Below are 26,586 nucleotides of genomic sequence, written 5' to 3' on the forward strand. Positions count from 1 at the left end.
AGAATAGATACATAAGAGTGTACAAAAAAGACAATTCCAAATTATACTATCAAAATATGACCAAGTGACTGGATGAGCCATAAGATATATTATAAGTATGTATTTTTCAATAATTTTACTTGGAGAAGTCTAAAACTTATACTAACAGTCTTCTTCACGATATTAAGCAAAATACAAATATAACAAAGGAAATAATTTAAATATAATACAAAACGTGATACAAATATACAAACCTTCAAATATATAAATATATATATGAGATATCATTGAGATTTGGTCTTCTGAAAAATTGTACATATTTGGTGCTACAAATCCTTGCTGGGCTGCTACGTCATAAAAAGAAAGTTGAAAGCTCCCTCACTTTGGGGGTTATATATTAACTACCAAGTGTGTGTTTTGAAGATCCATGTTCATATCCTTCTGCATTATTACTATTTGTCATTATTATTTTTTGGAAAAGTTAATGCTTTTCAAAGTTGGATTTAAAGAATGCATTGCATCAACTTTTTAGTAATCTTCACAAGAAAACAAAAGGGTTAGTCCTTGTCCAGAATAGAAATGCAAATGGACTAGCCTTGGTGTTCCCATGATTACTTTGAATTGAATACGAATTTGACAACCCTATCACAATGGAAGTCAGAGATGAAGCAATAATATGTAATGGTCCATGTTTATTTTTAATGGAAAGTCCAATTTAATAAAGCTTAAAAAGGATTCATGTACTCAATTTATCCGTTGATACAAATTTCAGCATATACAAAAGTGTACTTTGGAAATTCCCCACTCGATCCTGCAAGGTACAAAGAACCGTGCAAAAGGCCTAATATTATATATGAATTCGTGAGCATGCTTGAATAATGAGGAAGTAATATGCAAAAAGGGCAAAGTTAAAGAAGATAATAGAGCAACCTAAGCTGGGGAAGAATCATAGCTAGCAATATCCAAGACAAGAGCAAAGTGGAGAGGGGGAGAAAGTGGACAAGTGGGTTTTGAAGCTTAGCTTTCACCAAGCACATAGAAATATAAAAACAATACGCCTCTCGTAATTTCTCCCAATAATTACTTGTCACTTACATGGAGAAAGAAACCCCTTGGAGACTGACATAAAGCTACCTATACATTAACAACACATCACCCCTCCATCTGTATATGTGAACGACAGATGGAGGGTGTGTTGGAAAAAGCTAGCTTAAGGGTTGAGATTCAGCAAAGGAAGCTTTTTCTTTTCCCCTGCTGGCTGAGTTTTGAATTTTGAATGTTGATGATGAAAGGGGAAAAGAAAAAGTACATGAAGATGGACCCTGTGAGTAAATTAACACCTTCACGGAGCATGTGAGGATTAGAAAGGTGGTGGTGGTATGTATGGTGTAAAGCTTGAGAGAGTGGCGGTCCCTCCCAATATGGAGAAAAAGAGTGGAACAATTCTCTGCATGGACTGGATATCTCTCCACTCCACTCTCTCCCTTAGTGCAACATTTCTTCTTCTTCCTATTATTGTTATGATGATATTCAAAGTCTGTCAATTTCATCTCTATGCATGCGCTTGCTTGCTCGTCTTGCCCTTTTCTTCCATCCAATTTCCCTCATGCATATCCATCTTTCTTTGTTTTTTTCTTTCAATATTTCTTTTAGTAACATCTAATTTATCCCTTATGGAGTCGAATTTAAGGGGGTGAATATTTCATATTTTAGAACATTATATATATACATGACAAGTATACTTAAATTTATACTATAACCAATGGAGGAGACTGTTAATGAAGAATTTGGAGGTCCGTCAAAAGTTAAAATCAATTAAATCTGATTCAGAAGGCAAATCTAATGGAGACAATGAATAAGTTGGCGGCATATGCAGCTAAAATAGCATTCAATTCCCCTTTATTTTTTAATAAAGAATAATTAAATTGGAGCCATCAGCAAGCCCAGCACTATCAACATTTCTTATATAGTTGATAATCCCGATTTTATATCACCATCATTCTAAAAATAAATCAATAAAGGGGATTAATCTAGATTTGAACTCAAACCCCTGAAGCTTAAATCTTGAACTCCAAAAATTGAGGTTCAACTTTGGATTTGGGGTTCAAAGGTTTGGAGTTACGTGTTATGAGCTCGGGATTCAAAGTTTGGGTTCGAGGTTACGAGTTTAGGGTTCTAGGTTTTGGGTCTAAGGTTCGAGATTCTAGATTCAGGATTCAAGGTTTTGGGTTTGGAGTTGAAGAAAAAAATAATTACCAAAATTATGTGTCAATGAGATAAAAAAAATTGTTGAAATGACATTAAATTTGAAGATGTGTCAAAATTTTTTTGGTACCTACAAACCTTAGTTTTTAGGGCTATTCATTTAATTTTTGTATGTAATTGTAAATGATATATATATATATATGTTGCAATAAGTGGAAGAAGATAAAAAGAATAAAGTTTAAATCCTGATTTTTGTTTTATAAAATGTCTAAAGAAGCCTTCTTAAGCTGTTGGCTATAGTTATAATCTTAAAATTATATATTTGTCATTTACCAAAAGATATATATATATTTGTCTGTTTGTTGGAAAAGAAAACATATATTATTGGTAGATGATTAATGGTTTTGGCAGTTTCCTTTTTTCTTTTTTTGGTTTAGAAGTACTGTATCCAGTTTCGTGACAGTGGGCAACATTCAAAGGAAATACTAATGATGAAATTCATGGATTCCAATCACGAGTTGTATTGTTGTTAGATGAATAAGCATTTCGTTGACTGATTGCTTCCCAGCTGACTTCATGTTGCTAGCAGTCAATTTTTAGGTCTTTGGAAATTAACTATCCATCATAATAAACCTTTTGAAAGAAATAAAGGAAAATTTGCATTCATAAACCACTTGGATTAATCAATTTTAATGGACCATGCGAAACTCAGATTATGAATGAAAGAAAGCAATCATTCAATTATTTTGAGATTTTCTTTTATCTATTTTTTAGTTTTACTTTTGCGGGTGATTTTAGGGTTAATTGTGTCGTCGTCCTTTCTAGTGTGGTGGATATACTCCGTTCTTTTTCTGATTTATGCCCGCCGCTTTGGACCACGAGGCTGATTTTCTCATTGTATTAAGTGCTTGCAATTACTCCGAATATGTTGTGCTTGAATTGTGACCAACATGTCATAATGTTCTGTTGATGCCGAGACTGAAGCCTTTGTTGTGTTAATGGAGCTTGTCCTTCAACACCTACAACGGGTGTATAGTCTTATTCGTTGAATGAATGAATTAATGAATCTCCCTTTAAAAAAAATATTTTGAGATTTTCTTTAAGTTGTACTCTATCCTATTTAATTTAAAATCAAATTATGAAATTATTTAAAGATAATAAATTTTATTATTTTTGAAAGTATGATTTTTTTTTTAAGTCTCGTTAATTCATGACACAATTTCAATTAAGCCAATTGAGTTTTTAATTTTGGATTATTAATTGATATCTAAGAAATATATATATATTCTAAATTTAAAGAATTAGTCAACATATTAATTCTTCGCTCCAAGTTCGATTCAGGATTCCAATCTAACTTTTTTAATTCTTTTTTAAAGTTTGAGCGTTTTTAAATATTGTATTTAAAAGTCTTCATCCGAATGATGACTAGCGAATGATTTAAAATTTAATAATCTATCTTAAAAGTTGGTATAAATTAAAATAAATTATTTTTCATAATTGTATAAATATCAATATTATCAAAATTTAAAAACGAATAATTATTGAAATTAGCTTTTTTGGAAAAGAAAGGGAAACATTTTTAACTAGTTTGGTGGGATTGTGATTGATATAATATACACTTGACCATTATAGTGAAAACAAAAACAAACGTAATGATTAAAATGTGATATTCTCGAAATTCAAGTTTTCCTTTTGTCGAAGAACAACGCCAGCTAAGAGATGTTTATTAGGTCATTGTCAAGCTTCGGAAACAGCCATTAAATTGGATTTAGTGAGATAATTATTAATGTATTTATTATCATCATTGACGCCTACTTTGCAAGACAAGAATCCCAATCAAAGAATTGTAGATTTGGTTCAGTTTAAAAAAATCCAGTTCATTCATGTATATTGTTGGTGCTACAATTACTGAAGAGTGGACCATTTTGATGTAGCGATGTAGCAAAATTACAATAATTTATTTATCATTTTTATAACCAATCATGCTTAACTTATAATAAAGCCACAAACTTTGATTAGAATTCGATAAGGTAGTGTCTCATTTCAAATATATAGTTTTCCGGTTACATATTATTTAAAGATAAATACATATAACATGGCGAATCTAGATGAAGTGGTTTCGACTGAATAGTACTACTTGAAAATTTATTTGATGATTTAAACCGTGATAAATTGGAGATAATTGATGATGTGATTGATGCTCCTTAAAGATCAATTTTACGCGATAATTTTAAGATAATTCAAAGATAATATATATGATAATTGTGTGAATAATTATTAACTAAACCTTTATTATCTCGTTTTGAGATAAGATTGTGATGTTTTGTGAATAGAAAGATTTTCCTGGGATTAAACAACGATGTGCACAATTTGATTTATTTGTGAGGAATGCTTTTATGCTCTTTTATTTTACTTTTGAGAAAATTTCTTTCATGGGAATGATTGTTTTTGTTGGTGAGAGTTCATACTAAGTGTATTTAGGTGAGTGTAATTATTCGAGGGTCAGGATAGATTGAGCTTAAATAATTGCTTCTACAATGAGATTAAGTGGTTGGAATTTCTTCTCTATCAAGACGTCGCAGATGTAGATTAAGTTCAAACTGCATAAATAACTTCATATGTGTAATATTTTATTCTTTTTGTGTTTACTTATCGGTATAACATTTGGTATATCACTCAGTGTATCCACATCTCTTGACACACCTAAGTATCAATTTCACATTTTCATATATATGTATATATATAATGATTTCTTAAACATGCCTTGACCATAATCTTCTAATTTGATGGAAATGGTGAAGGGAAGTGGGGATGAAATTGCAATGAATAGAAATTTCTATAGTAAATATGTAAAATGAGCTTTAATTAAGGTCAAGCACAATATAAGATGGAAAAATATTTTAGTTAAATGTGTTAGATTATGTGATGTAATCACAAAATTTTGCATTAGGTGATGTAAGGTTAATGATTTACAAATTAAAGAAATTTATTAATTATAGTATTAAGTAGACTTTTGTCAATGATATTACAAATTTCACCAAGTAATTATCTCGTTTTTTTTTAAATCTGGTTGAAAGTAAGCATTTTTTTGTTTTGTTTTATATACCGACGACATAATCCTTGTCAATAATATTATAAGCTTGTTGCATGAAACCAAGAACCTTCTAGTAAGAAATTTTGAAATGTTATACAACTTTTTATTAGGGTTAGATATATTACTGTCGCTCTCAGGAACCCTTAAATTATTGTAAAGGGATTATATAAAAAATGTATTTAAGAAATTTGACACGTAGGATTGTTAACCATGTGACACCCATGTTTTTAGTAATTAATTTTAGTGAATATGTGACATATATATTATTTCTAGAAAAGAGAAAATTTCGTTCTTTTAATTATGTATATTGTAATCCGAAAGATCAAAACTAATATCAAAATCCACAGGTCTTATGCTCAAAAGGAGTTGAAGTCGAGGATTGATATGTGTGATGCATGATTTACTTACTGTTTGTGTAGTGGGAAGAGAAGCAGGAACAAAGGCCCAAACGGGCCGGCCATATGGGATCCATCTTATGAGCCGTACACACCTCCCATCATCCCATCTCCATTCATTGCTTTAAATAAAGCTTGCACCAAAGGAGAGGAATGAAATAAAATAAAATGAGATTGAGATTTTTATTAAGGAATTTAGAATTTGAGAATTGGATAAAATTGAACTTTTTATTATTATTATAAGTTTATTGTATGAATCCATTAAGTTAGATGATAATGGGAAGCATGCGGTGCATGTTGCGGGCTTATATGAATCATATATTATTTACTAGATGCATGCATGCATGTATGCATAACAAGAAGACATTTCTACATTTCGACGTAGGAGAAAAGTGGCCCACATCTGATTCGATGGCGAGATGAAAACCATGTGCAAAAGTGTTTGATGCTAGCTTCTAAATATACATCTATTTATTACTAAGATTCCGGTTCATCAGTATACAAATAATGCCCCTTAATTAAAGTGTTTCCTGAATAAAAATAATAATTTTCAAAATATTTATCTTCGGCTTAAGGATCTGGTTTGACTTGACATTATATTTGTAAGTAGACATGCTTTAATTTTCGAATTTATTAAATTACATAATAATAATGTTTTGGTTGCATCTATTTGCAATGTTTTATAAATAAATAAAAATAATCAGGTTGTCTTATCGATCAGAATAAAAGACAAACATAATTTTAAAAAATCTGATTGATCCTTTGATCATGGTTTCTGCTTTTTGGCACAATTAAAATAGAGGAAGAGATGCATATAGCAAGAAATTGTATAATTTTTTGAAGGAAAATGTTTTTTTTTTTTTTGTTGAGTGGTGAAGAAAAATGGAAATTGGAAATATAGGATAAATGGTCCATGCAATGCAAAGCAATATGTTACCAACAAATATATGTAACACATGTTAATTAGGCTCCCAGCCTTGAATAGAAATTGAAAACGACCAATTAATTATTCCGCGGTCCCTTCTCTTTTTATCTCCTGCAAAAGCTGCTTTTCTTTCACCTAATCTTTTTGTCCGTTTGTAATTTTTTAAGCTATAATTGGGGGAAGGATCCGTTTAATTGTTCTTTTATATATATATATACAGTTGAATTTCTTTTCTTTATGACAGGCTATCTATCAAATCCAACTGAATTGTCAAACCAGCTCAACTTTTGCAGATGACACACAATGGGTTACATACAGTTATAGCCAGGTCGACCCTTTTTCCTTTGTTTAAAAATGAATTGATTGGTCCCTTCATTTTCCTAAAGTGACACATAAGTTCCCTTCATTTTTGTTGAAGCATGTTTGCTCTACTTGCAGCAAAAATGGGACTTTCTTTTAATAAATGTAATCTCCATGTACATGTAATTTATTGCTCATTTTTAAATGCACATGATGAGGTGGTCGAAAACATTCTATTTGGAAGGAAATCATTTTGACAGCGATATTGCCGGTGTTTGATATGAAGCCAAGCACAACAACAGCAAAAAGCCAAACAAATAATAAATGCTTTAAAGGAAGCTGCATCTGATTGTTACTATCGATTATGGTAATAAATCACAATCTCCAAAGCCTTATGGAAAGTACAGGTCAAAAAACACACTCATATGCTATGCAAAACACTTACCAGATAGAATCCATAGCTCCAGTTTTTTCCTTTTTATCTCTTTATAAATATATATATATATATTCAATCAAATACTCAAATTTCAGCTTCATCTGAATCTCTTTGTGTCTCACCCTAAAAACGAAAAAGTATGATGCCTAATTAGGGAAAAATGGTAATGTACAAGATGTACAAATATAATCTCAGGTCCCTCACACAATCCAATTACAAAAAACCGACCCGTGTTCTTAAACACTTTGAAATTCAACTTTCCTTCATATACGTCCCCAAGGCTTGCAATGGCAGCTGGCTTTGGTGTCATCTAGAAAAAGGAGACAAGGGTTCACTGAGACAACTCTCTTCCTTAATTTTGCTCATGTGCCTTTGGCTTTGGCTATGAATCAATCAATATCCACTGCTGCATGTTCACGTGCAGACGCAGTATATTATGTAGTATATCTTCCATCTTCAACCAAAAAAACTCTCGCTCTCTGACGATTTTAATTCAAAAAACCCAAGAAAAATAAAGCTAAGGGAAAAATGAATCAACCACGGAGATTATGATGATGAATCTGAGGAAGGTTGCTGCAAAAGTGAACGAGTGAAGGCCATACGGTGTTTTGCTTCATGTTTCCAACACCGTTCAATGTCTTCTGCAATCCTCCTAGCATCCATTGATGTACCAAGTAACCCACGTTTTGTGAACCCCACGGCGTATAGCCCACTTTCACCTTTCCACCCATTAGGGAATGGCCTTCGAGGGTACCCATCTTTCTCTGAGAACATCTCTCTTTCCTGTCAATATTTTCAATTTCCTCTTTTCTTTTAGCCTTTTTTTTTTTTTGGTAAAGGAAATAAAGATAAAAGGGCAAGTATATATATATATATAATATACCTTTAGCCAAGAGGGTACATTGCTTTTATAACCAGTTGCTAAGATGATTGCATCAAAGTTCTCAGTTTTGCCATTAACAAACTCCACGGCATGTCGTTTTAGGCGCTTAATGCTTGGACATACCTATAGTATAACAACATCTATAAGTTAAAGAATTTCGAAATTTAACAAAAAAATGGTATGGGAATTATTGGGAAACCATGTTTGTGGCAAAAAAGAAAAGCATGTGGGTACGATTGTGGAAACACAGTTCGTTAGTTGTCATCAATGAACGAAAAAAAAGGGCAGGTGTGATGTGATTTCAATGAGAAAAGGCAAAGTACCTTAATGTCTCCACTTTTGATATTGGCAAGCGTGCCAACATCTAAGACGGGGGTCTTTCCAGACAGATTCTTGAGTTCCAAGGGACCCAATCGTGGCCGGTCCAATCCGATGCGAGCGGTGTCACCCAGCATCAACCACGTTACAATCAGCAATAAGCGATCGACGAACCGAATGGGTAGCCACTTGAGCAACCACATGGACAACCCGAAAGTTGATCGCCCCAGCATCTCTCGTGGAAGGACGTGCACCTTCAGTTCCATAAAACAAAAAAGCCAGGTTTTTTAGTGGACTCAAAACTAAAAAAGCAAAAACATGAGTTGATATAGAATGGGTTAATTGCCTCCAGGCCATTCCTCCATAACTTTGGAGTTAGTTTTCTTTAGTCTTTTCCAGGGGGAAAAAAACTTAATCATAGGGACAAAAAAGAAAAAAAGGTGTAGATTCATGATGATTACGACAACACAAGATCTTAACGATGATGAGCATGCTTGAGAATCCCAAGAAAGTGAGAGATCAAAGATTTTATCTTCTCTTTAAATTTTGATTTATATAATTATGTTCAATATTTTTTTCCCTATCTATCCCAATTAAGATCTCTTTTTTGGACCCAAAAGAGATCTCTTTGTTCACCTGAAATTATTACTTAGTAACAGATTGGTTTGAAGCGACACAAATTATGGCAGTTGTGCCATTTGTGGTGAAACATAAGCAAAAAGATTGAAAAAACTTGTTCAATTAAAAACCATCTTTTATTCCTCACAAAACAAAGAGGGGGGTTCAGAAACCTTTTTTTTTTTTTTTGGTAGTGAACTTTACCATTAAAACAATGAAAAAGATAAAAGAAAAACCCTTTAGTGGATGTGATTTTGGGTTAAATATGTTTAGTGGGAAAGAGAAGAAATTTTATGTCGAAGAAAAGAGAGAGAGAGAGAGAGAGATGGTGAAGAAGTACTTACTGTATCTCTGACCACAAGTGAAGGCCTAGCATTATGATTGCAAAGATCCAAACACACCTCCATTCCTGAATTCCCACACCCCACCACTAAAACCCTTTTTCCTCTGAACTCTTCTCCACTTTTATACAAACTTGTATGCCTTATGTCCCCACCAAACTCTCCCATTCCTTCCATCTCCGGCATCACAGCCTCCGCATTCTCTCCCGTCGCCACCACCAACCACCGGCACACGTATTCCGTCCCTTTCCCATTTACTCCAACGCTTTTCACCCGCCAAAACCCCAGCGTCGCGTCGTACTCGGCTTGGGAAACCGTCTCATTGAACCGTGGTTTAATGTCGAACTCCCTTGCGTATGCTTCCAAGTAGTCCACGAATTGTTGCTTAATAGGGTAAGTAGGGAAATCAGTAGGGAACCCCATCAGAGGAAGTTCGCAGAACTGTTTAGGCAAGTGAAGGCGTAGACGATCGTAGGTCTTGAGTTGCCACAAAGATGCTATGCAGTTGGATCTCTCTAGGACTACACTTGGCACCCCTTTCTCTTTTAAGCAAGCTGCTGTGGCTAGACCCGAAGGCCCTGCACCAACGATAAGTGGCCCTGGAACACATATGCAACGCCACGACGCCGACGTATTCATCTTCTCTATGAATATGGGATCGTGAGCTTGTTTTCCTTGTATTTCTCTCAAGCAATCCATGAACAGACCGCAATTTGAGACTAATTTTTTTTATACCACCACTATATATATATATCCTTTTTGTTAGCTATACGAAGCTAGCTACTACGCAACTAAATAGCTACCGCTAGCTAAAGTACGTTCAGGTTGAGGTTTTGATGAGTTTCCAAAGGGAAGGAAAAGGAAAAGGAAACTAAAAAGGGCAAGAAATTGCTGTACTTCGAGGCTTAAGATAGAGGGAGAGACAGATGGTGATGTACTGATATAATATATATATATAACTCTCTTCTATGTATATATTTCTTTGGAGAATGTTCTGTAAAGAATTCAACTCATATTCATATATGAGGTAAATTAAGTTTAAGAAGCAACTAAAAAAAAAGAGGAAAATTTAAAGTGGGGACAGTGGTTTTTTTTTTTTTTTCACAAAATAGACAGACAGACAGTATTGAAGTTTAGAGATGCTGGTAGGATAGAGTGTGTTCCGTGTATATAAATGGTAAAAAAAATGGAATTAACTCTTTTTTTTACAAAAAAACCCCTAAACTAATAATCCCAAAAATAGGATTATATGTTAAAATTATGATTAATGTAGAAAAGATGCTGGTAGGATTCTCACAGGATATTGAGTTTTGATTATGGTTGGCAATCATAGGACCAAGTTGGAGCGTGGTGGGTTGTGAATAATAGCCAAGATGCCTCCACATCCAATGGTGTTGAAATTGGAGTATTACTATTGGGATATTTTTTGGATTCTAGGGGCCGATTCTGTAATCATGGGATTTTAGATTCAAGTGTTTTAGAACAACAAAAAAGCAGGATGGCATGTGCATTTGGTTCAGTTTTATGCATATGAGTTGCCTCCCATCAATGTTTGCAGCTTCAGTTTGACACAGACTAGTTTATGTTTCAATGTCGCGAACTTGATTTGGAATTTGAATTCAATACAGCAAAAATATATATAATGTGAAGTGGGATTCGGCTTGTCATACGGCAATGGTGGTGATGATTAGAGTGAGAATGGCATGGCGGTTAGGGTGGGGATGGATCAGTGGCCATTGTCACATTGGTGCATGACGGTCCCAACATTTAATATATGAAGTAATTTCGTGTTTGCAGGGAAGGCCCTACCAATGCCATTGCCAGTGCCCATGGCTTCCTGCTTATCTTATGATATTTCTTTTGCCCACAGCAACTTCAACAAACTGGATACTTAAAATATCATCACATCCCAATAAGGGATTCTTGCCTTTCATTTAATTCCATATCATATATATTTGATCAAGCTGAGATATTTTATATTTTTATTCGAAGTAACCGGTTTGATTTTACAGTTTTCGGTTTGATGGAACTAATTGCGGAATAAAAAGTTGTGGTCTAGTCCATAGCTGGTTGAGGTCGTGCCATTGTTTGGTTTAAATCATGTTCAGACCCAAGTTACACTCAGTTTGACCACCAAGTTTCATTTGGTTTTAGGCAACAGGAGTTATTTTTATAAAGCAGTAACCAATAAATAGTTATTCTATTGTTTTACCTAAAAATGATTTGTGATTTTCAGGGCACCATTTAAATTTATATCAACACTTTTTAAATATCAAATTTATTAATTACTGATTACATTTCAATTTAGAATTTCTTATTCTTTTATTTACTATGTTTCTATTATAAGAAAATACGAACCTATTTACAAAATATATTTTGAATATCCGAAAATAAAAATATTTTTAAAAGTCAAACAGAGCCTGAGTATTCTTTTTTTATTTAAATATTATAAAATATTCTTTAAAATGAATTTACAAATATATATAATTACTCATAAGAAAAGCCTAATTTATTGAAAATTAGAATAAACCTACACATGATTTGTACATATTGAAATTTGAACTCGAAATAATCTAAAAGAAAAGTAGCACGTGACATTTATGTGTACTTAATATCTTAATGACTCATTTGTTATTATAAAATATTTTTAAATATTATAATTACAATAACATGGCAAAGTTCAAACAAGAAGCGTGATTAGCATAACTTGAACTTAAGTCGCATCTGAGAGGATGAACACCCTCAACTATCAAACCATCTTCAAAAACTAAAATTTAATTATCTTGTTGAATTCGGACCGGACACTATACTAGTCTTGAACTTTGTTGCGTGATGAAATTCTAATCCAACTTACAAACCATAATTTATTGGTATTTAATTACAATAAAATAAATTGATTTTTGTATGAGTTTTACCATTAAGTGATAGTGCGTCAGCCGAAGAAGTCTCTAGCACATGCACACGAATGATATTTTTCAACATCTTTCAGATATTTTCAAATTTGTAAGTTTATTTTTGGATTTTTTTAGAATTGGATACTTGATTTGGAATGATTTTCAATTTTTCACTAACATTAAATTAAATTTTATTTCAATTAGTCCTATTGTGCATCGATGCATTTCTTTAAACCATTATAATTGCAATAAAAAATAATTTAGGTGAAAACTATTAATCAAATTATCAATTAATAAAACAATACCAAATTAAATAAACTCAGTATAATATTAGTTATAGGCTTAGTATATTATTGGATATTTCTGATTATTTTTTTCAATACCATATTTGTGTTTTTTTAATTTAATGTGAAATTTATATTTGGAAAAGTTATACATTTTGGTATCCATAGGTATCGGCAGTAATTTTTTGGTACTTAATTCGAGTTTTAATGTTGATTTTATGAAAATTAATTGCTAATATAAATTTATTTGAAATTTCATGGTTTTGCTAATAGAATAAATTTAGTTTTATTGGATAAGAAATGTATAGCTTTTGCTAAATACAATTGCCACATCGGACCAAAAAAACTAGTTTTATTGGAACCGCATTAGATTGACCGAACGAAAACTGACTATTAAACCAATATGGACATAGAAGTTGAACTAGTCTTTGAGCGAACTGCTCAAAATTGGTAAAAAACTAGAAATCAAGACAAAAACCTACAGTTGAACTAGTTTTTATAATTATTCTAATATTTTATTAATTTTTATGTTTTTTAGTTATTTATTTAGTTATTTTAGATCGATGGTTGAACCAATTGTATCGCTAACTAATGGTCTGATAGATTCAATTGCCAAGTTTGGTTATTAAAACTTTGAAGAAAACATAAATACCACATTAGAGAAAAGTGTCAAACTTAAGTGCCAAATATATATTAAGCATTAGTTATGAACTCACGCACAATAAATCATATATTGCCAACCCTCTTTATAATAGAGACACCTATATGTAATGCCAACATCTGACGCACCTATAAAATTATCTAAGATTTAGATTTTTTTTTTTAAAAATTCAAATTAAAAACTATAATATATTAATAACAATATTAATTAGTGAAATTTAGATTCGCTTTTAATAAAATTTAGAAATGTAATTTTATTTATTAAAATTTATTTTTAATGGTTATTATATTTTTGTATACAAAATTTAAATATTTTATTTAAATAATACATTAATTAAAATCTATTTTTATTTTACTTAGGAAAATAACTAGTTTTACTAAAATTTATGAAAAATATTGTTATAAAAATTATTTTAATAAAAATTTATGTATTCTTATTTTTTTTCTTATTATTTTCGATCATTTTATAACATAATAAAATATAAATAATCGGCTCAACAACAAATTTGAACTTTAGAAGTCCAAAATCGCGTATTGGCATCAAATCCTAAATGCCAAAGGTAAATCATTCAACTTAAATAATTTTAGACAAAGAAAATTATTAGAATAATTCCTTACAAGGTTTATATAATGAAATGCGAAAAGTACATAGTCCTTACCACATGATTATATTTTACATTTTAATCATGTTGTCTCATCTAGTCAAATTCATCATTTGACTTCCGATGTATCATTTTTCTTTAAACTATCTGATAAACCATTATCCTTAGCTGTCACATTTTGCTAAGACTAAAAAACATTGTATTTTTCGTTCAACCATAAAAATATACAAAATTTTAAAAATAAAACAAAATCACGTCGTGCATTTAGAATTTAGTCTTATATTTTTATTTTATTTTGTTTTTGAATTTAAAAATTCAATTGTAATTGTTAATATCATTAAAGATTTTTATTAAATTCGTTAGAGTGATATTTTAATTTTTTAAATGCCGACAAGGTAACCATATAAAAAAAACCATTACAATACACGTGACTTTAAATTAAAACTACATCACCATTTTAATAAAAATAAGGCATTTAGGCGCTAATCAATGACCTTATAAAAGTTGAGGTAGCAATTCATGTCAAGAAGTTGAAGTATAAGAATTAAATCTTAAATTATAACTTGATCATTGTCATATCATCTATAAAAAAAATTACAATGTCATGCCACTTTGCCACGTTCACAGTCTTTGTTTTTTTTGTCAAGACGTTTATGAATGTATAGTCGATAGCCTTTCAACCACAAATAACTTCTTTTTATTTATTCTTAGACACTAGTTAGCGTACAAATGATATGATAGTAAAAGAATAAGATGATTATCACATATAAGTATGTAAATCATTTGGACTAATTAATGCTATTGTAAAAGTAAAGGCCCAAATTATGTAAATTTAAAAATATAAATATAAAATATCATATGTGAGCGTAGTAGAGAAATCGAAACTACAATTTTACCATTATCTTATAATGACTAAAAATAGAGGAAAATTCATGTCATTAGTTAGTCCAAATAATTAACACGTTAACAATTTTGGTAGCTAACTTATTCCAACTTAACATATGGAAATACTTTTTTGTTAAATTAATATTTTGTTCAAAAAACACTCCAAAAATTTATCAGAATAATTAACAATATTAATTATTTAAAAAAATATTATAAAAAAATAGGACCAAATATTATTGTTGAATTATTGTAGAAATTCAAGTATAAACATTAATTTTTAATTTTAGCCCTAGTAGAGGGCCAAAAGTGATATTAGACCAATTTTCTGTAAAATGCAAAAGACTGAACATGTGTCAAGTAGAGGAAGTAAAAGTCATAGTTGACCAATATTGTATAAAAAAAAAAAGGGATAGAGACTGAACGCGTGTGAAGCAGGAAGGATATGCTTAGCCACTAAACAGTAATTACAATAAAGTATAACTGTCAAAGTAATAATTATAAAAAAATTATATGTTGATTGGGATTTTAAAAATAAAAATTATCATACCTAATTCCCTTTATGTGATTTCTCTAAAACTCAACTTTTCATAAAAATTAGAGCCGAGGCGAATATAAAAGGTTTCTCTAAAATAAAAATTATTATTTAAGTTTTGTAAAAAATTAAATTAATAAAAATAAAATTATATATTGATTCTTTTAAAATTATAAAATTTAATTTAATTATTTAAAATTATAAATATATAGACTAGTAAAAATTAAAATTTTATTCGTCCCTTAAAAGAATTTTCTGGTATCGGGAGATAATTAAAATATTCACCTCAATCAATAAACAGAAACAATTAACAAGAGTTAGTGTAAGTACAAAATTCTCAAAAAGAAGAAGAAATTAACCTTATGCCATATCCGTCTTATCATGATCTTATCATGGTAGTAGTAAAAAAGCAAGAGATCTATATTATAAATAAATAAGTAGGGAACTGTTTTGATAGCCATGCATGGAGTGGATATATAGTAAAACTAGGCATTTAGGCAAAGGCTAAACAATAATAAAAAGTATAGGATGAGTCATGAGATGAAATTACAGTTGAATTATGAATAATAATAATAATAATAATCAATCAAAAAGATTGCATCGAAGACCAGCAAATTCATCTAGCAAACTTGAGTCTTGTCACACTTCAATTCCCCAATCAATCGTTGATTCTCTGTTCTAAAAATAAAAAAGAACCCCTTCCAATACACCTAGCTAGCCTCATACATTGTCACCAATATTTTCTTTTTGTAAAAAAAAAAAAAGGTGATAAAAGAGTCCAGTTTTGACTTCCCATCCAATCAAAGTGAAGCAGGTAAATAGATACATGTGAAAATGAAGCAGTTCCAGTCAAACCTAATTACCGTTTGATCCCTCTCCTGTCCTCACTCATCCCTTTATCACGGCGTAATAAATGTCTAATTTCAGGAATGTGTCACTCATTCTTACCCATTTCATAACATGAGATGACATGCATATTCAGAATTTTACTACATTTACTCTTTTATGTTGTATTTTCAATCATATTATCATTTTGCGTCGTTTTTTTTTGTTAATTTGCTTGATATAAAAATAACCAAATAAATGAAAGGTGTTAGTAGGTGAGAAACAGATTGAGGAAGCCGTACTTAGATTGACTTTTTGCTTTGCTTCATTTCAATGTTTATCCCTATCCCATGCATGCCCTGTTACAATAATTTCATCGTTTCTGATTTTTTCTTTAAGAATATTGTAGGTATGTGTGTACAACGTTCCAATTATTGTCTCCAACGTTAAATATGTTGTAGTTGGTAATTCAATTTTATAACTGTTTGAAGAACTTTCAATTTCGATACAAGGTTGATTACTTGTTGATCGTAATGTGTTGTTGCCTGATCAATGTTAACAAGCTGATGTGTTTCTTTATACTGAAAACAGAAAAGATGTTATCAACACTCAACATTAATAAAAGAGATAATAATATCTTAACTTAACCTAAAGGAAATTCTAACATAAAAAATTATATCTATACTGTGTCTGATTAAGTTAGTGTTGTTTATTAATCCGGTAATTGAATAATTATTGAAAACCATTCTTTTTATAAATAAAAAAGTATTGTTATGATGAGAATAGTTTTGTCATATTAAAAAGCTGACTAATAAACAATAATTTGGAATCCTGATTAAAAGAATTTTAATATTTGTATTTATATATTTGAGGTAGTAACATGGTTGATGGGCCTACTTCAGAAACCCAAACTTTGCCCAATGATGTGTGGGTTAAGGGGAGAATGGGGTATTAATTATCATATCTTCATTTTGACGAGACAGCTTTAATGGAAATTAAAGGGACAAATATTGTGAAATAACAAAGTAAAAGTATCATGTACGTTCAAATTTTAAAAATAATATTATTGAAAAAACCAATCACGAATTATAAATATCAACAATAAGACACTAAAACGAATTTTTTTATTTAAGGTGTGCTGACCTTTTCTTATTTATACTCGCATTGAAAAAGTCAACTTTAGTTAAAAAAAATATTTATGCTTACTTTAGCTAATCACACTATTTTTATTGAATTTTCTTTTAAGTTGGTAAGTTGTGAATGACTACAACTTTATCTTCGCTTTTGAATTTATATTATTCAAAATTTTATAATAATATAAAATTAAGATTCAGATGAATCTTTTAATTTCAGGCACGATTATTACATGTATAATTACTTATTCTTAATTTAAAATTCTTTAAAATGGATTTTGAAATATTACATTTATAAAGTTAAAAAATATGTATTATAACGTAAAATTTAAAATTTGGCATGTGATAACATATCTATAATATATAATTAAGTGATTTTTAATCTAAACAAACCCTAATTTACCACTATCCTTGTATGCTGAAATGTGAAATGACTTATTCTAATTTGTCAACAAAGTTAATTATCTAACGCGAATGTTGGTTTGTCCATTAATTAAAAGTGGAGGTTTCATCATATTTCTGGGGCATGAGATATTGTGATAATGAGAAAGGTGTTTTAACCTAATAAAAAATCTTCATCTAGAAACCAACAAATGGGAGGATCATTAATTAGCTAAGTTTACGCAAACCCCCCACAAAAAATTCAGTCAAAATTTCCATCATCTTAATTGATGATCATGAGATTTATAAGTTGTTAATCCAAATCTCATGTTTGTTTAAAGTGAATTTAGAGAGATGTTATACCTTGAAAGTGTGCGGCCTTTAAAGCTGAATTATGGGGCATCCTTAATGGTTTAATGCTTATTATAGTTTGAGGATTCAATCTGATAGTGTGAAGGTGATCAAAACTATTCAGGATTCTTCTCCGACGAGTTCCAACTCTGTCTTCATTAGACATATTCATCACCTCTTGATGAACGCAAGATGTTGGGACATTTCAACATACTCCTAGAGAATGTAGTAAAATTGTTGACTGCTTGGCCAAAATGGATTTAAAAACAAATCAAAGATTAAAGACATTTGAGGAGATTTCAAGGGAGGTACAAGCACTTTTTTTCTATTACCTATCCAAGTGGCAATCTCACACATAAAAACATTATGTAATTAGTTTTATTTAATTATTTTATCTACAAAAAAAATGTTTTGACTTTAAAAATCCTTAAATCATCATGGATTCTTGAACATTAATTTGGTTTGTTTTAGTTTTTGTCTCTTTTGCTGGGTAGCTAAATCAATTAATATGATAATAAAAAGGTAATAATGCCCATTATTATATGTAGAAAATAGTGATTCGCGTGCTGATATATAAAATATAAAACTATTAGTTATGTACTTCAACTTGTAAAAGTATTCACAATGGTTATAGTTGACAATTTTTTAGTATTAGAGAAATGTTAAAACCGAAAGCAAAATGTAACCATCTTCTAAATTTGTCATTAGCATCAAATCATGATGATATTTAGTGGGGTAGGAAAGATGTAAAATTAAAGTAAAGTGAACTACTGTGAAAGTTAACCCACGAAAATAAGTCATATATATATATCAGGGTAACTAAGAAAATCAATCATTCAAAATCATTAATTTATCTCTTTTAATTTAATGCAAAAATGTGCTGTCTAGCATTATTAAGAACAGTAATGGTTGATTTATACTCACCAAACAAATTAAGAACTAATCAGATGCCTTCTTCTTGTAATTTAGTATTTTACCACCATATATGTAGTCTCATTGCTCAATCATTTTTTAACTTACATTTCTTAAAAATATATGCTTTTTAACTTACATTTTATAGCTTCATATGATTTAGTTTATAGTAGTGAAAATCCATGAATTAAAGCCTGTTGTACTATTAATTAACATACTTTTTCATTAATTCGTCCTCTAAACATTTCATTATTTTAAGGGTTAGTATGTGATGCATTATCTATTGATGAACCAAATGATAACACATCATCAAAACTGAAGTTGAGTAACTTTCGCCAGTCCCTTTAAAATGAAAAAAATTCTTGAACCTTTTGAAAATTTTAAATTAGTAAAGGTAAAATTGCACTTTGGCCTCCCTTAAAAATGATAAAATTTGATTTAATCATTTAAAAATTATAAAAATATAGATTATTAAAATGATTAAATTACATTTTTACTATCGTTAAAATTATAATTTAATTTCGCCCTCCGACTTCACCCTGAATAAATCATAATAATAATTTATATTGTGTAATAATCTACATTAAATATAGATCTTAATTTTAATATTATGAGAAAAAAGTATTGAGATGATCATAATTAAATTAGGTCATAAATTTGTCAAAGTGGACCTTTAATTTGCCTACATGGAAGTTGTTTAATGGGATTGTTCTCACTCTCTTATGATTGCAAATCTCTCGTTATATATATATAATAAAAGTTCAAATGTGAGCTTTTTAAGCCCTTTTTTAAACCAAAAACACAAAAGAAACAGTTTTGGGTTCCATCAAAATATCATTGGCTACATTTGATGTATCTATTTTGATAAAGACGTGTTGCTGAAGAGATTTTTTTTAAAAAAAAAATACCAAATAAGAAGCTAAGAAAATGAAACAATAGCAAAGCAAATTTCCATGGATTTAATTTTGGGGAGAAGAATCTCAACTTTGTGAGAATCATTACTTCCGCTCCCTTGTCAGGGCAACTTAATCATATAACACAGAATCTTTGTAGGTCATGTCTTTATATATATACACGTATGTATGTCTATGTATTATATTAAACTTTCCCAGTTTTTTTTTTACCCGAAGAGGCTGAGAATATGTTTATGTCTTTAAATCACTAACAATGCTTGATTAGACAGTCGTGGGGACTTGTCTTTTTTTCTTCCCTAAGATTTAAAGTGCATTTGTCCAATAATCAAGTTGTTGTTCCTAAAGAATATATATAATAAAACTTTTTTTTGGGGGGTATAATTTAACTTTTGTCAAGTGGTTATATCACTTCTTTTCATTTTTTTTGAAAAAAAATTTAGACTTTATTTATTATGTATCAGTGTTTGATGTTCCTTTCTGTGAAATGAAAATTATGTTGAATATATATGTTATTAAATGAAAATATAACGATAGAAGCAATTATCATAGGGAAAGTTTAGAAATGGAGAAAACTAGGGTATATATTATTTATATGAAGGAATGGGAAATTTGGAAAACACCAAACATCTCATCATTAATCTCATCCACACACAGAATTTAGAATTATCCTTTTAAAATTTCCTGTTATCCTTTCTAAATTTGGGAGATTCCTTCTCCTTTTCAAAAACCATTTAATATGTATTATGATTGCAATATGATTACAGTTCATGAACCTGGTTCTTTGGGAATTGTTTCAATAATTTTATTAGGGAAAAAAACTGAAAATATAACTAATAAACAACTTGGAATATCATAATTGAAATTGCCTTCAAAGAATAATACATTTTTATGTGTTTCCGTATCTGGTTGCCTGTGTGTCAAGAAGCTTGCCCACAGTGTCCAACTCTAAATACTAAGATTGTTTAAGTATATGAGTTTTGCGCATAATTTAGAATGAATATCTGACTCATATAACTTTTATGTGTAAAAAAATTATTAGGTTTTAAGTTTAATTAGTGGGGATTAATTATGAGAGCTGAGCGTGTAGATTGGAATTTTGGATCACAATTATGTGAATAAGACAAAATAATAATAATAAAAAATAGGGAAGAAGTGGTTTAGGGTTCTAAGTATTTCTATATATAGATATATAAATACGATATAATGGGGAACTGAGTTTCGAGGGAAGAAAGTGTGGTTGAGCATAAATGCCCAAGAATGTTTTATAATTAGAAATGCCAGGAGAAACAAACAAAACCTATTGGTTACTTGTGTAATATAATTATATATGTGTACATATGTATATATAGAAACATGATTCATGAGGTTGCTTTAATCATTTTCTTCCCCAATTATCTGTGTTTTACTGCTCTCTAATGATTATTACTATCCAATAAAGAAAAATGACATCTTAAACCGCCCCACCAGTGTTGGTTTGCCAAAAAAACAATCCAACAACAATATTGGCTTTCTGATCACCAAATAGCAGTGCTGGAATTTTTTTTTAACGAGTGGATGACACAAATCCCCACCAAAGCAAATGGTTATGAAACAAACGGGGTCTTAATGAAGTGGGGGCAAGGGGTGTTTTCAGATACATATGAATTTGGTTTATAGGCGAGATAGATCACAAATATTATATTGATACAAAGAAATAGATATGGTTCGTGGAAAACCATTAGTGGCATGAAGGAGTTAAGTTCGCATGGTGTTCATAGAGTGACTTTGGAGTATTGAGAGAATTTTAGAAAAATAATAATAAGTGGAGTGTGCATGCCTTTCTAGATTATTAGAAGATATGTACGTAATTATGCACGTTTTATAGAATAAGTGTCTTATATGTGTAATATGTTTGTTAAGTTACGATGAATCTTTTTATGCGTGATTTGTCAAGTTATATAAAATTTTATTTTTTATAAAGAGTTAATGTGACTGGACAAGGTCTACATATTAATCATATGAGAGGCAAATATCAATAAGCGAAATGTTTATAAAAGGTAAATTTTTTAATTAAAATAAATTGACTTGACGAAAATTTTCAAGGTAAAATAGGGATATTTATTTATGTTGGAATGTACATAAAAGTACCCTTAGCCCACCATAAGAGAGATGATTGGATGTGGGTCCATAAATGTTAAGAATTATGGCAAAGTCAATTGCCAAAACTTTCTTTCCCTAGATGGCCAACCAAAACCAAGGTAACTAACCATGGCCTACAAACCAGATGTTCATATAGGTTTGGGGGTTGAATTCTGGTATGTTGTTCGCATAAGCATATAGATTAGATGCAGGACTAGGTATGTATAGGAAGTAGAAGCCACAACCTATAAGGCTATGCCCACATGACATCTTACTCTCAGAAAAGAAAAAACTTGACATGTTCAACTAGTCTATACATATTTGGTCAAAAAACCTACCCTAAGGAGGCTAGAACTATCAGATTTTGAAGTTGTTATAAAATTCGCCATAATCTTTTGGACATTCAACTCAAATTGTAGACAAACACCTGTGTTTGTAAGAAAAAATTATCTCATTTATCGACTGTAATTATTAAATTTTACAAGTAAAATTAACAAAGTGGAACATAGATATTAGTCCAATGATACATCCGCTATATAGATGAAAAGTATAAATTTTATATAAAATTATATATTTTTCTTTTAAATGAATGCTAATTTAAAAAAAAATTTAAATGGCTGATTGATTTTATTGTATTTTTAAAAGTTAAGTGAGTAGTTTATGGGGACTGAGTAGTTTTTTAGATCCGAATTTTTTAAAGGTTGGAATTAATGAATGTAAAAGTAAAAAAAGAAGAAGGTAAAAGTTGATTAATTACTGTTTTGTTTTCCATTTTCTTGATTTATATTAACTTTTAAAGAGATATTAGTAATGTCAGTTAAGACCATAAATTTAATCAGAATTTAATATTAATATAAATAGTAAAAACTTCTGGCAGAAAAAGAAAAAAAAATGATAACCTCTTAATCCACTAATGAAGTAAAAAATTCCAGTATTTACTATCTACTTTCCCTTTTCTGGGCTAGTGTTTGAACCTAGAAACTAGAAACTAGAAACTTCTTTGGGTTATCTTCATATTAGATTGAAGCCCAATGTTAGGTTTATGTAGTTCAGGTTTAGACGTAGAACCCTGTCGGTCCAAATCTATTTTCCAAAGCCGAAACCTGAAAATTAAATATGAAGTTGCTTCTAGGGACTAGAATTAAATATATTGACTAAAAATGGCTTCTAGATTCTAACCTCTACCTTCCAGCTCCGATAAACAAGGGCGGTGCACGTGGTTGGGAAAGATTTATTAGAGCATATTATAATAATATTTTCGAATTTCTAAGCAAACAATTCTTCAAGGCAAATCATAACTGTGGCCTATTAAATTTAGCTTCCAAACTTTGAGGCGATGATTGTTACTTGAGCCCAATGATAATATTATGTTTAAAGGCATGATACAGAAATATATAATTAGTAGTATATAATAAACACCACAATGACAAAAGACGTACAAACAAGACAGATATAATTAACACCAAAATTTTAGTATCTAGATTTTGTTCTTCTTACTATATTTACGTTAACAAAGTAAAGAAAAAAATCTGAGATAAAACACACATATTAACCAGATCTATTTTCACATGAAATCTTCCTTTAAATGTACTAAAAGTCACGAAATTCAAATATGGTGGTTCCTATATCATCTAATAATATCTCCCAACAATTTATCATAAATGGGTGGCACTGATGGGCAGTTAATGAGCTACCGTCCTAGTTCCAGTCTAAAAGACAATGGCGTATATGTAGGCAGAGGAGAAAACGGAAAAAAACTCTAAACAATCATTGCTCACCTCAGCGCCTCCCAACAGTCTACATTGTAGCCATAGCATTGACACTACTAATTGAAAGGCTAAAACCAAAGTTGAATACGAAATTATCTGAAAGGAACGCATACTAAACCCTCATAAATTGGGTAGTTGTTAGTTTAGTAAATCTCATAAAAAGTCCAAAAAGAAATTAAAACAGATTACTGTCACAAAAATTAAAGGCCATAACCAAGTGACGAATGGCCCAGTCAGTTATGTTTGGCAAATGAATTTGAATACACGCACCACCACCCTCAAACCTCATCCACCTAAGCCCATGTCATAAACTGCATTTAAGTGAACCAGTGGCAGTTGGAGCCATTATGTTGGTTGAAAAATATTGTTGACAGTGTTATTCAGCAGTACTTGTCCAAAGGCTCCTACTACATTTCTCATTATAAATGTGGAGAATTCTTGCTCTACTTTCCATTCCATGCAACACTAGCTTTTAGATTCCCTTTCCATTGCACTGCTCTTTCTTTCTTTAGAATTAGTCACTCCTGTTCTAGATGAAGGTTCTCTCCCCAATTCTTGCTTGCCTAGCGGTAAGTTTTTCGATTTCATGTGATTATTCGTTGTTGAATGCAAAGAACTATGAGGGTTTTTTTTACCTCAACTTTTCTTGTTTGCTATTTGTTGTTGCAGCTTGCTGTGGTGGCAAGTCATGCTGCTCTCTCACCCGAGCAATATTGGAGCTATAAGCTGCCAAATACTCCAATGCCAAAGGCTGTCAAAGAAATTCTACATCCAGGTGAGTGTTTAATATCCCAAGAATTCCCCTTTTTTTTTTTTTTTTTTGAATCGTGTTTACTCACCGACAAAACAGGACTACTGTGATATAAGCTCTTAACTTGAGATGGTCAGGAAAGTGAGGACTGTAGAATACCAGACCCTGGTTTCCCATAGAATTGAATTGAGCCTAATACAACAAACAATCATGTAATCATGGAACCAGGGAAATAATCAGATATGAGGTGCTTAACATAGTTCTGTTCCTGCATTTTATTGAAAGAGAAAGAGCAGGATACGTTCTGTTTAGCAAGATATTTCAGAAAACATAGGAATAGGATGTGTTCTGCACATATTGACTTGCTATGAAAAAATTTGTTGGAATCATGCATTCATCAGCATGTATCTGAGCTCTCTAGCCCATTTCGGTGTATTTGCAGAACTGATGGAGGAGAAACGTACCTCTGTAAATGTAGGAGGTGGTGGTGTAAACGTCAATACAGGAAAAGGGAAGCCAGGGGGTGGCACTCATGTGAACGTTGGGCGCAAAGGAGTTGGAGTGAACACAGGAAAGCCAGGGGGTGGCACTCATGTGAACGTTGGGCGCAAAGGAGTTGGAGTGAACACAGGAAAGCCAGGGGGTGGCACTCATGTGAATGTTGGAGGCAAAGGAGTTGGGGTGAACACTGGAAAGCCAGGAGGTGGCACCCATGTGAACGTTGGAGGCAAAGGTGGAGGAGTATCTGTACACACCGGACACAAGGGAAAGCCAGTAAATGTTAATGTGAGTCCGTTTGTTTACAACTATGCAGCCAGTGAAACTCAAATCCATGAAGACCCGAATGTGGCTCTTTTCTTTCTGGAAAAGGATATGCACCCCGGGGCAACAATGAGCCTGCATTTCACTGAAAATACAGAGAAATCAGCTTTCTTACCTTATCAAACTGCCCAAAAAATACCGTTTTCATCTGACAAGTTGCCAGAAATTTTCAACAAGTTTTCAGTGAAACCTGGATCACTGAAGGCAGAGATGATGAAGAACACAATTAAGGAGTGCGAACAGCCAGCGATTGAAGGAGAGGAAAAATATTGTGCAACCTCACTGGAGTCAATGATTGACTATAGCATTTCCAAACTAGGGAAAGTTGATCAGGCAGTCTCAACAGAAGTGGAAAAACAAACCCCAACGCAGCAGTATACAATAACAGCTGGAGTGCAGAAGATGACAAATGGCAAAGCTGTAGTGTGCCACAAACAGAATTATGCATATGCTGTCTTCTATTGTCATAAATCAGAAACAACAAGGGCTTACATGGTTCCTTTAGAGGGTGCTGACGGAACAAAAGCCAAAGCAGTAGCAGTCTGCCACACAGATACATCAGCATGGAACCCAAAGCATTTGGCTTTTCAAGTCCTAAAAGTTGAGCCAGGAACCATTCCTGTCTGCCATTTCCTTCCTCGGGATCACATTGTTTGGGTCCCTAAGTAAAAGTCCTGAAGAGTAGATTCATACACTATAGTTTCTTCACAGTGTGCATTAAAACAGCTTAAAGCAATATCCAGTTTGTTCTATAATAATATACCCACAAGTTTAGTCATGTAAAATCTATCCATGAATCATGTTCTTAGTAATGGATAAAATGATATTACTTTCTGTATCACAAGGGTTTGGTGATAAATGTATTAGTATTTTAAGTAACTTTTCAGACATCGTATTCCAAGTAACTTTGCGGACATTATGTTTCTCCATTAGATTACTAATTCTCTTTCATCTCAGATTAGCCATCTCCACAGGAAAATTCTCTGAAGGTAAACTATCATGTTCATCACTCGATTGCAATCTGAGAAGAAATTGTTTTTCCTATGTCCCAACAGCAGAAAAATTTTGGACCAATTTACATGATACATATGAGAATTTTCTAAACAGAGTGTCATGTCATGTATCTCGAAGGATGCTAACTTAATATAGTAAGACCAGCATTAAAATCTTTTCAGATATGAGTAGGTTCCAAAGTACACAAATTTGAGAACCTGTACGGAACAAACCATTGTGTGCACTGTGCAGCTCTTCGTGTCTGA

General features: G+C 31.3%; 2 protein-coding genes across 3 annotated transcripts; one reads left to right on the forward strand and one right to left on the reverse strand.

Moving 5' to 3' along the window:
* Positions 1-7,223: 7,223 nt before the first annotated feature.
* Positions 7,224-10,542, reverse strand: LOC105771431 (indole-3-pyruvate monooxygenase YUCCA6). Its single transcript, XM_012592899.2, has 4 exons — positions 9,498-10,542; positions 8,541-8,789; positions 8,218-8,340; positions 7,224-8,117 (listed from the first exon to the last, which is right to left on the reverse strand). The coding sequence occupies exons 1-4, from the start codon at positions 10,191-10,193 to the stop codon at positions 7,881-7,883; spliced, it is 1,305 nt and encodes a 434-aa protein (XP_012448353.1). The 5' UTR covers positions 10,194-10,542; the 3' UTR covers positions 7,224-7,880.
* A 13,613-nt stretch (positions 10,543-24,155) lies between these two features.
* Positions 24,156-26,206, forward strand: LOC105768729 (BURP domain protein RD22). 2 transcript variants are annotated; one of them, XM_052631301.1, is made up of 4 exons: positions 24,156-24,323; positions 24,424-24,529; positions 24,948-25,148; positions 25,209-26,206. In XM_052631301.1, exons 1-4 carry the CDS (start codon positions 24,288-24,290, stop codon positions 25,994-25,996), a joined length of 1,131 nt encoding a protein of 376 aa, XP_052487261.1. In that variant the 5' UTR covers positions 24,156-24,287; the 3' UTR covers positions 25,997-26,206. The 2 variants fall into 2 exon arrangements, with proteins under 2 accessions (XP_052487261.1, XP_012444305.1); XM_012588851.2 differs by having other exon boundaries at positions 24,948-26,206.
* Positions 26,207-26,586: the final 380 nt, after the last annotated feature.

The sequence above is a fragment of the Gossypium raimondii genome, chromosome 5 (assembly GCF_025698545.1).
Source record: "Gossypium raimondii isolate GPD5lz chromosome 5, ASM2569854v1, whole genome shotgun sequence".
Lineage (NCBI taxonomy): Eukaryota > Viridiplantae > Streptophyta > Magnoliopsida > Malvales > Malvaceae > Gossypium > Gossypium raimondii.

Bases quoted from the DNA above. Each gene is read 5' to 3' on its own strand.
- LOC105771431 (XM_012592899.2), bottom strand. From the start codon at position 10,193: ATGGATTGCTTGAGAGAAATACAAGGAAAACAAGCTCACGATCCCATA. The intron at 8,341-8,540 runs GTACTTTGCCTT...GTTATACTATAG, and splicing joins TCAAAAGTGGAGACATTAAG to GTATGTCCAAGCATTAAGCG. The intron at 8,118-8,217 runs GTATATTATATA...AAATATTGACAG, and splicing joins ATGTACCCTCTTGGCTAAAG to GAAAGAGAGATGTTCTCAGA.
- LOC105768729 (XM_012588851.2), top strand. From the start codon at position 24,288: ATGAAGGTTCTCTCCCCAATTCTTGCTTGCCTAGCG. The intron at 24,324-24,423 runs GTAAGTTTTTCG...TTGTTGTTGCAG, and splicing joins CAATTCTTGCTTGCCTAGCG to CTTGCTGTGGTGGCAAGTCA. The intron at 24,530-24,947 runs GTGAGTGTTTAA...GTGTATTTGCAG, and splicing joins CAAAGAAATTCTACATCCAG to AACTGATGGAGGAGAAACGT.